At 40.9% G+C, this 13,058-nt stretch overlaps 1 protein-coding gene across 1 annotated transcript in view; it reads right to left on the reverse strand.

Moving 5' to 3' along the window:
- The window catches only part of LOC127027987 (solute carrier family 12 member 2-like), a gene marked incomplete at its 3' end in the record, with an annotated part of 45,642 nt that overhangs the window by 11,672 nt on the left and 20,912 nt on the right, over positions 1–13,058 (reverse strand). Inside the window, 1 exon segment of the mRNA XM_050913822.1 lies at positions 2,774–2,893. Coding sequence (XP_050769779.1) covers positions 2,774–2,893 — 120 coding nt within the window.

Genomic DNA, 13,058 nt, shown 5'->3' on the forward strand with positions numbered 1-13,058 from the left:
ACCGCGATCCACGCCGCCCGGCCAGCTCCCCCCTGTTTATATACTGGGCATGATGTTCCATGGTATGGAATACCCCTTTGGCTAGTTCAGGTCAGCTGCCCTGGCTATGCTCCCTCCCAGCTTCTTGCACACCTGCTTGCTGGCAGAGCATGGGAAACTGAAAAGTCCTTGGCTTAAGATAAGCACTACTTAGCAACAACTAAAACATCAGAGTGTTATCAACATCATTCTCACACTAAATCCAAAACCCAGCACTGTACCAGCTACTAAAAAGAAAGTTAACTCTGTCCCAGCCAAAACCAGGACACCCCCCCAAAAAAAACCCCACAAAAACAACAAACAATCCTCAGTTTCCTGTTCCTGAAACTTGTGTATCTTATAATACAGCTGCACACCGGGGGGGGGGGGGAGAATGTTATTTATGGTTTTTATCCTTGTAATTTAAGTTCTTAATCTTCAACAAGATAAGAGTTTGCATTGTACAAAATTTAGACAAAAGATTAGCAGCTGTTTTCAGTATTACCTAGAGTATGGTATCAAACCTTGTTTTGGGTTGACCTTGGCAAGCTGCCAGACACCCACCCAGCTGCTGCTCACTCATTCCCCCTCCTCAACAGGACAGAGGGAGAAAATAAGATGGAAAAGCTCATGGGTTGAGATAAAGACAGGGAGATCACTTACCAATTACTATCACAGGCAAAACAGGCTCAGCTTGGGGAAGATTAATTTAATTGCCAATTAAAATAGAGTAGAATGCTGAGAAACAAAGACAAAACTAAAAACACCTTACCCCCACCCCACCCCCCTTCTTCCCAGGCTCAGCTTCACTCCATTCCTAACTCTCCTACCTCCTCTCTCCCCCAAGCAGCACAGGTGGGATGGGGAATGGGAGATCACAATCAGTGTGTAACAGTTCATCTCTGCCACTCCTTCCCCCTCATACTTTTCCCCTGCTCCAGCATGGGTCCTCCACAGGCTACAGTTCCTGTCAGGAGAACCTGGTCCTGTGTGGGCTCTCCACAGGCCACAGTTCCTTCAGGAACTGTTCCATCCACCTGTTCTGGCTTGGTCCCCTCCGTGGGCTGCAGGGAAATATCTGCTCAGGCACCTGGAGCACCTCCTCCCTCTCCTTCTTCTCTGACCTTGACATTCACATAATTGTTTCTCACATGTCCCCTCCCCCACTGTGCAGCATTTTGCCCCTTCTTAAATATGTTTTCAGAGGTACCACCAGCTTCACTGATTGGCTCAGCTTTGGCCTGCAGTGGGTCCATTGCAGAGCCAGCTGGAACTGACTGTGTCCGGCACAGGACAGCACCTGGCCTCTTCTCACAGAGGCTACCCCTGCAGCCCCCCCACTAAAACCTTGCCACATAAACCCAATACAATCCTGCAAAAGCTTTAGCCAGTCATTAGGGCTAGAAGGGAGACAAGTATCTCTCCAAACCATAAAAGTGGAAAATTCAGAAATTCAAGAAGTCTTTTTAAGTAAAATTGGACTACAAATGAAAAAAACCCCACCAAACCAAAAAAAAAATCCCACCACACACAAAAAAACCCCCCACACACCTAAGCTGGAAATATTCACCTGGTCAGCTTACGCCTACTAGGAAGTATTAATTGCAAGTTTCAAAAGCACTGAAAAGGAAGACATCATCTTCCAAAAAAAACTTTTAAATACACTTCGGAAGAGAAAGGGCAGCAACATTTACCCTATGGTGAGTGTCTAGTATCAGTCTGAAGTCAAGTCTACAGAATATCTCCTATCAGTATTCCCCCCTCCCCCCCCAAACTCCTAACTTTTCAGTACTTTAATTTGTTGCTTGTAAAAATGGTTTGATACTGAAATTGTTTTTTGAGTAATTCAAAGTCAGCTTTGTACCAGTTTTAAAAATGAAAAATTCAGTCCTTGGTTGAGGTAGATCAACAGGAGGCCAAAATATGTTTCACAACTACCACAGACACTCTCCTTCTCATAAGGGAAAGAATATAGCTACTTCAAGACTTATGAGGAAGTTGCTAATATGTAGTGGAACCTTGCTGAACTAAAATTAGGTAGTCTGAATGCTTGAATTCAGTATGCATTAACCAAGCATTGCACTTGTAGAGTACATATTTATTTTTAGTAATTTGGCAAAGAGAAACCATAAGTTAATACATACTTTTAACAAAAAGTCCTCCATCTCAAATTTTCATTATTCCAAATGGGGACCTACTCCCAGAGGTTTTTTTTTCCACCACGACTATATTATATTTAGTGTTAGACTTCCACAGTTTAAGGGAAGAGGACTTAAAAAACAAAACAAAACAAACAAAAAAACCCCCAAAAAACCAGCTTCGACAAGACTTGAGTACTTAATCCAAGTCAAGTTTTGCCATATGCAGGTACTCTCCTCATCACAATATTTTTTGCTTCTCTAAAAAAAAAAACAAGTTTTCTATCACTTCAGTCCAAAACTTTATAGATCCAAAGTGAATGCACAAAAGCATATTCTCTCCAGTTGCCTGTGTCACTACCTATTTAGTAAAAAGATACAATCTTAGAGTTTTGAAGTTGCATAATTTCTAAGACACATACTAAGGAACTATTTCTTCCTTAAAATTCAGTACAAGGATAAGAGTGAAGTGACCCTTACTGAACTTATGGCATTTTTCCACAATTCTCATACGTGTAATCTTTTCTTTATACAGAGCTAACACAGTCCTCAAGAAGATAAGGCTATTAGAAAGATCATATCTTTTTAAGCAACTGAAGTACGATACATCAACTTACCAATACACCTTTTATCCAGCCAAACTTGACTACTCCTTTGCTATCTGGTATATAAGCGGCAACTGCTTCCCCAGTTGGCATTCCTTCCTCTCTATTTGCATAGCCTTCTTCAAAGGGCTCCTAGGAAAAAGGGAAAATGTTTGTCTTTTATGAGCTTAATTGAATATAGAGGGAATTTGATACTCAGATTGCAAGAAACCTTCTGCTTGCGCAAACAGAGAAAAAAAATACAGGATGGCAAGGCAGAAGTTACCAAGGCTTTCCTTTATGTTCCTTGCATGAGAGACAACCCACAGATTTCAAGCAATGTGAATGAAATTTACAAGGACAACTTAGGTATTCCACTTCAGTTAATTCAGATTAACAGATAACAGTCAGAGTAATAAATATTTTTAAGAGTCAGTCCTAAAGCCCTAACAAACATCTAGCCTTTTAAAAAAAAAAAAAAAAGTTACAAGATTTCACATGCAGTGACTTTCAACAGTACAGAAAGTTTTATTTCTTAATCTGAAAGCATACACTGTTCTAACACAAACTATTGGTCTCAGCTACAGCATTTCCTGTAGTCCAGGCTTGGCTGTTATTTGATCATTTTTTCAGGAAATAGTTTATTTACTTCCCTATAGACTATTCTACTATTCATTATAAGACAATGCTGCTAGAAAGGAGGGTGGGAAAGTAGCATTTCAGGGAGAAGGAAGACAATCTCTTCCCAAATGTTATTCCCTGTTTAGAAGGTAAGGGTGACAGATACAGAAAACATCAGTCTCACCCACAAAGACCAACTTGTGACATTCCATTACAATTCAACTCTCAGCTTTACAATGCAGAAGTCTTGACTGTCTGACATACTTAAAAGCTCAGCAAAACAAAACTGCCTCTTGAAGAGCGAGCAAGCATGCAACATGTTTTGGGTTTTTTTTGTTGGGTTTTTTTTCCCCCCCTTATGTATTTCTTACACTTGCTATAAGAAATCTTCAGGAAGCACTCTAGGCAAAGTACATTAGTTATCCAAGGCAACAAGTATAAAGAATGAATACACTAAAAGAGACCCTGAATACCATTTAGGGAATACTATTCAACAAACCAGCTCAAGCAGTGTTTATGAAGCAGCTTGCATCCCTAGGGGGCTTAAGAAATACTTAAGCTATTAGAGGCTCAACCCCAAAGAGAAATCCCAAAGAGCACAGAGTCCAGAGGAAATATTTATAAATCTATTACTTATAGAAGGTGTCATCCATATTTCTTCACAATTAGAAGCAAATATACAAACAAATAATTTATTAAAAAAAAAAAATCAGATCATGTCACCATTATCCAAAGGTCACTAGCACAGATTCACATCAGTGTTTCTCACATGTACCCTGTGTTATGAAGTTCTCAAAAACATATACCTGCAACACATCTAGAGATACTGTGTGGCATAAGCTTTCCACCACTAGGCAGAATCACCATCAGTTTACACATCTTTAGCTTTATGAGATAGCTTTCTTAAATGGTAGGTCGTCTTGTCTCCAGGAGGGAGAAAAAGAAAAGGTTATATACCTTAGAGGACCAAAAGAAACATCACTGGAAATTACCCAGTTTGCTGAACTGTAAGTCTTCTGAATAGGAGAGAACTAATGGCTGTAACTTCTTGGGAGTTTTGCACAGCCTTTGACCAGTTAAATTTATTTATTTGCTGATTATCTGCATCTAAATACCCAAACTTGAGCCAAATCAAGTAAGAAATACTGTATGATCCATTTAGAGTGAAGAAAAATGGTAAGGACCAAGAAGAGAATTGAAATGCTGCTACATTTAAGGGTTTTACATAGAAATAACTCTAGCATTCATATGTCAAGAAGAAAAATTAACTAACTTTTCTTTAATACATACAGCTACAAGTCACTTGCCAGCTGAGCCTATGCTGACCTGCCTAAACCAGAACTGGAGATTGAAAATCCCCTATTAAGGCTTCTTACCCAGCTCAGACACACTGAAAGTTCACAACGAGTCTACATATTGCCCTGCTCTGATATCCTTGATTACTCTTCCTTCAGATGGATGACCTTTCCTCCAAATGCAGGAAAATACAATTATCAAAACTCTTTCTAAGTTTTAATATCTTATTAAAGGCATTATTAATACTTTATCACCTTGTCTGATAACTTCCCTTATCAGACACTGCTGTTTTCAACAAAACTTACCAGAAGCTTCCCTCCCCTTCTTCCCCTACCCACTGCCAAAAAAATGTAGGAAAAAAGATACATTAAAGCAAAGGACAGATTAGGCACATAAACAGAAATTTATAACCCAGGCTCTTCTAAAATGAAGAATGTTTCTTTGATAGTTGAGTTTTCACAGCCACAAACACCTTTGAAGGCAAATAAAGGGAATAAGACACAGCTGTAGGGATGGAATGGCCTGACATTCCCATTGCCACCAGTTTGCTTACTAACTGAAGAATTCTCTTTGAGCTCTCCCTAGCGCTAGTAATCAGAACTAGTGTATTAACAGACTTTACAGATCCCTATAAGGACCTTTCCACTCCCTTGAAGAAAGTAAAATACACTTATTTTCAAACAAACAAAAAATATCTAGAAAGATCAAACTTGTGATTTCTATGACTACAAAAGTCTGGCTCTGATATCTCTGAACTCCCCACAGAGGAAACTCATGCTTTTATTGAGGCTCAAACTAATCTCAGTCCATAAGGCAGAACTAATTGCAAAAGCAAGACCAGGGCACTCCCTATTTGATATAATCCACTTCTATTCCTATACTATGCTGCTTTATCACAGGAACATTTAACATAAGGCATGGAAATTTGTCAGTGTATGCAATTTAAGCTCTCTGTAGACTTTCCATGCTAAAGTTTACTTTCCCATTGTATTCTATGTTGCTAACTCAAGCAGCAGAAAACACCAAATAATCCCAAAACCACCTTAAATACTCTCAAACACAGAGCCCAGGAAGCAAATGAAGTCCTAAAGCTAATTTAGTAAATATGTCAACAATGACAACAAAAACTTCAACCAAGCATGCAAGTGTGTAACAAGAGGGCTCAGGAGCATATCTGAAATGCTTGTACACCAATGCACGCAGTATGAGAAACAAACAGGATGAACTGGAAGGGTTGGTCAGCTCCCAGAGCTACGACATCATTGGCACTAGTGAGACTTGGTGGAATGAGTCCCACGATTGGAGTGCTGGGATGGAGGGCTACAGGCTGTTCAGGAGGGATAGGCAGGGCAGGCGAGGTGGAGGTGTCGCACTATATGTAAGGGAGAGGTTTGATTGTACAGCCCTTACAGTTAGTGATGATGTGGTTGAGAGCCTCTGGGTGAGGATTAGGGGGATGGAAAACAAAGGAGATGTTGTAGTGGGTGTCTACTACCGATCGCCCAGCCAGGATGTAAGCACTGATGAGTTACTCTGTAGGCAATTAGGAGAAATTTCAGGATTGGTAGCCCTTGTCCTTATGGGAGATTTCAACTTCCCAGACATCAACTGGGAATATCGTACTGCTGTGACGAGCAAGTCTGGGAAATTCTTGAAGTTTGTAGGAGATAGATAACTTCTTGTCACAGGTACTCAGTGAGCTAACTGGGAAAGATGCCCTCCTAGACTTGCTATTTGTGAAAAGAGAAGGACTCGTGGGGGATGTGTTGGTAGGTGGCTGTCTTGGCCACAGTGGTCATGAAATGGTTGAGTTCAAAATTTTCAGTGTAATGAGAAAAAAGGACAGCAGAGTTGCTGCCCTGGACTTCAGGAGAGCAAACTCTAAGCTATTCAGGGAGCTACTTAGCAGAGTCCCCTGGGAATCTGCTTTTGAGGGTGTAGGAGTCCACGAGTGCTGGTCAGTCTTTAAGAACCACCTTTTAGAAGCACAGGAGCAGGCGATTCCACTGTGTCATCAGTCAAGCAAGTGGGACAGAAGACCAGCTTGGCTGACCAGGGAACTCCTCGTGGAGCTCAAGAGGAAAAAGAAATTGTATGATCTCTGGAAGCAAGGTCAGGCTTTGCAGGAAGATTACAGAGCCATGGTTCGTATACGCAGGGAGAAAACATGAACGACCAAGGCTCAATTAGAGTTGAAACTGGCCAGTGTTATGTCAGATAACAAGAAGGGCTTTTTTATGTATGTTAATAGCAAGAGGAGGTCTAAGGAAAACATTGGACCAATACTTGATGAAGATGGTCATCTGACTAATAGGGATGAAGGAAAAGCAGAGGCATTCAATGCTTTTTTTGCCTCAGTCTTTAATAATACTGATAGACCTTGGGCTGCCTGGTCCCCTGAGTCAGAGGACCACGAGTGTGGGAACAGTGACTTTCCATTTGTGGGCACTGAAATAGTAAGGGACCAGCTGTATCAGCTGAATGTTCACAAGTCCACGGGGCCGGATGTGATTCATCCCAGAGTAGTGAAGGAGCTAGTGGATGTTACGGCAGGACCCCTCTTGATCATCTACCAAAGGTCTTGGGAGTCTGGGGAGGTCCCTGCTGACTGGAAGCTAGCCAATGTTATTCCAATCTACAAAAAGGGCATGAGGGAAGACCCAGGGAACTACAGACCTGTTAGTCTAACCTCAGTTCCTGGAAAAATTATGGAGAAGGTCATACTGGGTACTATTGAAAGGCATTTAAAGGACAATGCAATCATCAGGCACAGTCAACATGGGTTCACAAAGGGAAAGTCCTGTTTAACTAATTTGATCTCCTTCTATGATAAGGTCACCTGCCTAGTGGATGAAGGGAAGGCGGTGGATGGAGTTTTTCTGGATTTTAGTAAGGCTTTTGATACTGTCCCTCACAGCATCCTTCTGGACAAGTTGTCCAACTGTGGGATGAGCAGGTTCAAGGTGCGCTGGGTGAAGAACTGGCTGAAGGGCAGAGCTCAAAGGGTTGTAGTGAATGGGGCTGCATCTGGCTGGTGACCAGTCACCAATTCTGTTCAATATATTTATCAATGATCTGGATGCAGGAGTTGAATGCACCATTAGCAAGTTTGCTGATGATACCAAACTGGGAGGTGCTGGTGACTCTCTTGAGGGACAAGAGGCCTTGCAGAGGGATCTGGATAGATTGGAGCATTGGGCAATGGTTAATGGGATGAAATTTAACAAGTCCAAATGCCGGATTCTGCACCTGGGACGGAGTAATGCCAGGCACAAGTATAAATTGGGAGAGGAGTGACTGGAGAGCAGCCCCGCAGAAAGGGATCTGGGGGTGCTGGTTGACGGTATGCTCAATAGGAGTCAGCAGTGTGCCCTGGCAGCCAAGAGGGCAAACTGCATTCTGGGGTGCATCAAACACAGTATAACCAACCGGTCAAAAGAGGTGATTATCCTGCTGTATTCAGCATTGGTGCAGCCTCACCTTGAGTACTGTGTGCAGTTCTGGGCCCCACAATTTAAGAAGGATGTGAAGGTCCTTGAATGCATCCAGAGGAGGGCAACAAAGCTGGTGGAAGGGCTGGAAGGCATGTCCTATGAGGAGTGGCTAAGGACTTTGGGCTTGTCTAGTTTGGAGAAAAGGAGACCTGAAGGATGACCTCATTGCTCTCTACAGCTTCCTGAGGAGGGGAAGTGGAGAGGGAGGTGCTGATCTCTTCTCCCTGGTATCCAGTAACGGGACACCAAGTTGGGCGGGAGTGTTGATCTGCTTGAGGGAAGGAAGGCTTTTCAGAGGGATCTGGACAGGCTGGATCAATGGGCCGAGGTCAATTGTATGAGGTTCCACAAGGCTAATGCCGGGTCCTGCACTTGGGTCACAACAACCCCATGCAACGCTACAGGCTTGGGGAAGAGTAGCTGGAAAGCTGCCCAAGGGAAAAGGACCTGGGGGTGTTGGATGACAGCCAGCTGAATATGAGCCAGCAGTGTGCCCAGGTGGCCAAGAAGGCCAATGGCATCCTGGCTTCTATCAGAAATAGTGTGGCCAGCAGGACTAGGGAAGTGATTGTCCCTTTGTATTTGGCACTGGTGAGGCCGCACCTTGAATACTGTGTTCAGTTTTGGGCCCCTCACTACAAGAAAGACATTGAGGTGCTGGAGCATGTCCAAAGAAGGGCAACGAAGCTGGTGAAGGGTCTAGAGAACAAGTCCTATGAGGAGCGGCTGAGGGAACTGGGGTTGTTTAGCCTGGAGAAAAGGAGGCTCAGGGGAGACCTTATCGCTCTTATCTCCAACTACCTGAAAGGAGGTTGTAGTGAGGTGGGTGTCGGTCTCTTCTCCCAAGTAACAAGTGATAGGACAAGAGCAAATGGCCTCAAGTTGCACCAGGGGAGGTTTAGATTGGATATTAGGAAGAATTTCTTCACCGAAAGGGTTGTCAAGCATTGGAACAGGCTGCCCAGGGAAGTGGTTGAGTCACCATCCCTGGAGGTATTTAAAAGACATGTAGATGTGGTGCTTAGGGACATGGTTTAGTGGTGGACTTGGCAGTGTTAGGTTAATGGTTAGACTCAATGACCTTAAAGGTCTTTTCCAACCTAAATGATTCTGATTCTATGACACATGGGAATGGTTCAAAGCTGCGCCAGGGGAGGTTTAGACTGGACATTAGGAAGCATTTCTTTGCCGAGAGGGTGGTCAGACATTGGAACAGGCTTCCTAGAGAGGTGGTCAATGCCCCATGCCTGTCAGTGTTTAAGAGGCCTTTGGGCAATGCCCTTAATAACATGCTTTAACTTTTGGTCAGCCCTGAATTGGTCAGGCAGTTGGACTAGATGATCATTGTAGGTCCCTTCCAACTGAAATAGTCTATTTTATTCTAACTGTATACTATTATTCCTTCATGTAAAAAAAAAAAAAAATCTTGTTACTATAGAAAAGCACCACACTACATTTGCAACCAACTCCATTTCAAAGTCTAGCATAAAGGGAGTCACATTTATATTATCTAAGCGGTTTTTAATGCTTTGGCCAAGACAACTGCCAACATCTGATGACATCTTTTGGTATTACAAAAGACAAGGTCATATTTCTAATAAGAAGCAATAAAACTGTTTTTTGAAAAGATTGGTCAGGGGAGGAGCAAAGAAGGGCTGGAAGAAATTGGTATGTCCTAATGTCCTAAAGCACTGAAACATTATATGCAACTAAAGGAGTTAAATGCTGTAATACTGAGTAACACCACTTTTTTTTTTTTTTTTAAACCAGCTAGAAGTTTTAATTTACAGCACATTTAAGTTTTAAGAGAAGGTTGAAAATATCCTGTTATCTAGTGTAAGAGACAATTATGTACTTCAGGGTATAACCATGATATTGGTAGAACCTGCACACATCAGAAAGGCATTCCACTACATTTAGATATTTTAATTATGAGAACAGCCACTTATTTTTAAAATAAGGTTTTTTGGGGGTGGGGGGGGTGGGGGTTGTGTTGTGGTTTTGGTTGTTTTTTTTAACCTACATGTTCTGATACTGTGCATGGTACTCTTGTCATTTAAGTTGCTTCCAGAGGACAGGAAATTTGGCAAGTCACCTAAGCACCTTCTTTCATCAACTGAAGTACAGAGAGAATGATTCAGTATAAAAATGGGTCTCTGTGTCCTCACCAACTACAGTAGAAGCCTATAAAACCTGCTTATGCTTTTACCAGCTAGGAGTTTTGTGTTTAGAGATGATTACTACAATCATCACCGACAGTGGAATTCTTGTTCAAGAGAATGAGAGATTGCCATACGTCTGTAGCCCTCACTGTAGTTTCTCAGTTACTGTCAATCTGTTCACTACACCTTACCCCATAGTTTCTTGTCTCTTCTAAAAGAAGGTCAACTTTACAGGCATCTTCCATTTTTAAGAAATTTCTTTTTCCATGAGAAAAGGACTGGCAAAATGTATTGATCCAGCTGCAACATGCCAGTTATCTCAGTCAAAGAATCATTACTTGTGGAGATTACACTCCTAAATAACACTTTAGAGTTACACACAGGTGAGACTATGGCTGCTCAAGTATAAAACTACAGAAAAACAGTACCAAAAAAATTTTGAAGTGTTAACACAGTTCAACACATATTAAAGGGGGAAGATTATGAAGTTTTTGGTTTTGGTTTTTTTTTTTTTTGCTTGAGGAGTTGTTTTTTGTTTGGTTGGTCTTGTTTGTTGGGGGGGGGTTGGTTGGTTGGTTGGGGTTTTTTGGGGTTTTTTGGTTGTTTTTTTTTAGTTCAGACATATACCTCTATCCAGAGTGTGAGTAAGAAGAAAATAACAGGAACTTAAAAAAAAAAGTTATCAAATTACAGTAGAATTAAATGTTTTGCTGAAAAGAAAAAAAAAAAAAAGCTTTTTGACTTTGCTGGTGAGAATCTGATGCATTTTTCCTGTTTGTTTTTCAGTTTAATCAAGGTTTTACAATTTCTAATGTGGAAGTACTAGGATTTTTACCAAAGTACTGCATCTCAATCAAGCCATAAGGACTTCATTTTTCCTCTGGAGAATCCCAGGCTTCTAGCTTTAGATGCTTGGGGGGATGGGACTGTGGAGAACTTCATGGCTGTTGCAAAAGAAGAAAGGAAAGGTCACGACTCTTCTTTGAAATGGGAATCAGTATGATCACTAAGGCCATATCCCTACTGAGACTCAAACTCTCTCAAGTAATAACATGACACTGACATTTGTGACAGCTTTTAACAAGTATCAGTGTTGTGAGCTTTGTTTGCTGTTTTCTTCCTCAAACAGCCACACTAAGCGTCAGCAAGAGAACCTGAACTAAATACTTTGAGATAACTGTGATAGCAGCAAACCAAGCTAAGAGGTTATGATTCAGAATTAAGACCTCTTTCCTGTCATGTTGTGAGCCTTACAGCTGAAAAGAAAGCTTTAGAAATATAGGCTCAGTTTGGCAGAGCTATAAATAGACAAGTAGATAGACAAATCCTCAAACATTTTCAACATGACAGTCCTCTACTGATGCTGATGAGAGTTAAATGTAAACACTCCTGGCTATATGACCTGTAACTACCATAAGTCCATGTATGTATTCACTTTTGCTGAGAGCTCAGGAAGCAAGATAATTTGATTTGCAGTAGGAGAAGTGTTTGAAGTACAGAATTTAAATGTGCATTCAGTTTCATCTTTGTAAAAAGATGTGCTGCACTTACACTGCTAAAAATGTAAATTCATAATGACAAAAGTTCCTCACAGGAAATTAATAATTTCAAGGATTTTTAAAGAAGAAAAGTCTTTTCCTGCAGGAGCAAACCTTCCACACTTTCCCTTCTGGAATGACCTTATGGATTCTTCCTCCCACCCCCCACCTGTTGATACTTCTAATAACCTGAAAAAAAAGTTTAAAAATTGCCAGATGTATTGTATGCATAGAATAATTGCATAGACCAATCCTACTTACATAGGTATTTTACTTTGATGCAACAGCAACTACTTCTGTAAACAGTTTGTATTGGTACTTTAAGTGTGCAATCCTGCACTATTAAATATAGATTTTAAGACACTAAGCTGTGTATCTAACAAATCTGTTCTTTACACACTGCATTTGCAACAGGCTAATACTTGCGTTCACAACATGGAAGTACAGATTCCCAGTTTGTGCTTAAGAGTCTTTAGCAAATTGGTTTTTGTTTTAATGCTTTTACCTAACCAGTGGTCAAAGAAATCAAGAACATTGTATTTCCTTTCCAAAACTTGTAAATCTCTATGGAGCGATTTTAAGCATAGTGTTGTCCAGGCACACAAGTGAATCCTGCAATTGCATGAACTCTTTATCAAGCAAAGCGTCAAGTTTGATTGTCTATCTGAGAATACAAAGTATTTTAGCATTTAATTATGCATGAAGAAAAATAGTTCTCACCAGTCTTCCACTGGTCTGGTGACACTAATTTATTTTTAACCATTTCTTCAACTTACTGCTGTTCTAAACTGCTCAGTTTTCAGTTAACTTTGCTCTGGAGACTAACGACAAGTCATAGTGAGTTTTTAATACTAAGTTTGAAACATTTCTACCAGGTCTGATAGCTTTCAAGGGTTTTCTGTAAGGGAAATAAACAGCTCTAAAAGGGAAAGAAGTAATTCGTCTAACAGTATTTTGTACTACTTAACACTCGCTTAAGGAACAATCATATTCTATTTTGTAAGCTAGTAATGCTAGCAATACTGTTGTTGACAGATATTTTCTTCTCTATATTGATGCATCTGTTTCAGAAGTGCTAACCCTAAAGCTTTGTTAGACATTCTCATTGCTTTCATTAATGCCAAAATAAGTTTTTCATCTAGTTCAAGTGGACCTTCTGTTTGAGAGGCCATAAAAAGTTTACCCAAGTCTCTCTGCCATTAAGATG

The sequence above is a fragment of the Gymnogyps californianus genome, unplaced genomic scaffold (assembly GCF_018139145.2).
Source record: "Gymnogyps californianus isolate 813 unplaced genomic scaffold, ASM1813914v2 HiC_scaffold_117, whole genome shotgun sequence".
In the NCBI taxonomy this organism is placed as follows: domain Eukaryota; kingdom Metazoa; phylum Chordata; class Aves; order Accipitriformes; family Cathartidae; genus Gymnogyps; species Gymnogyps californianus.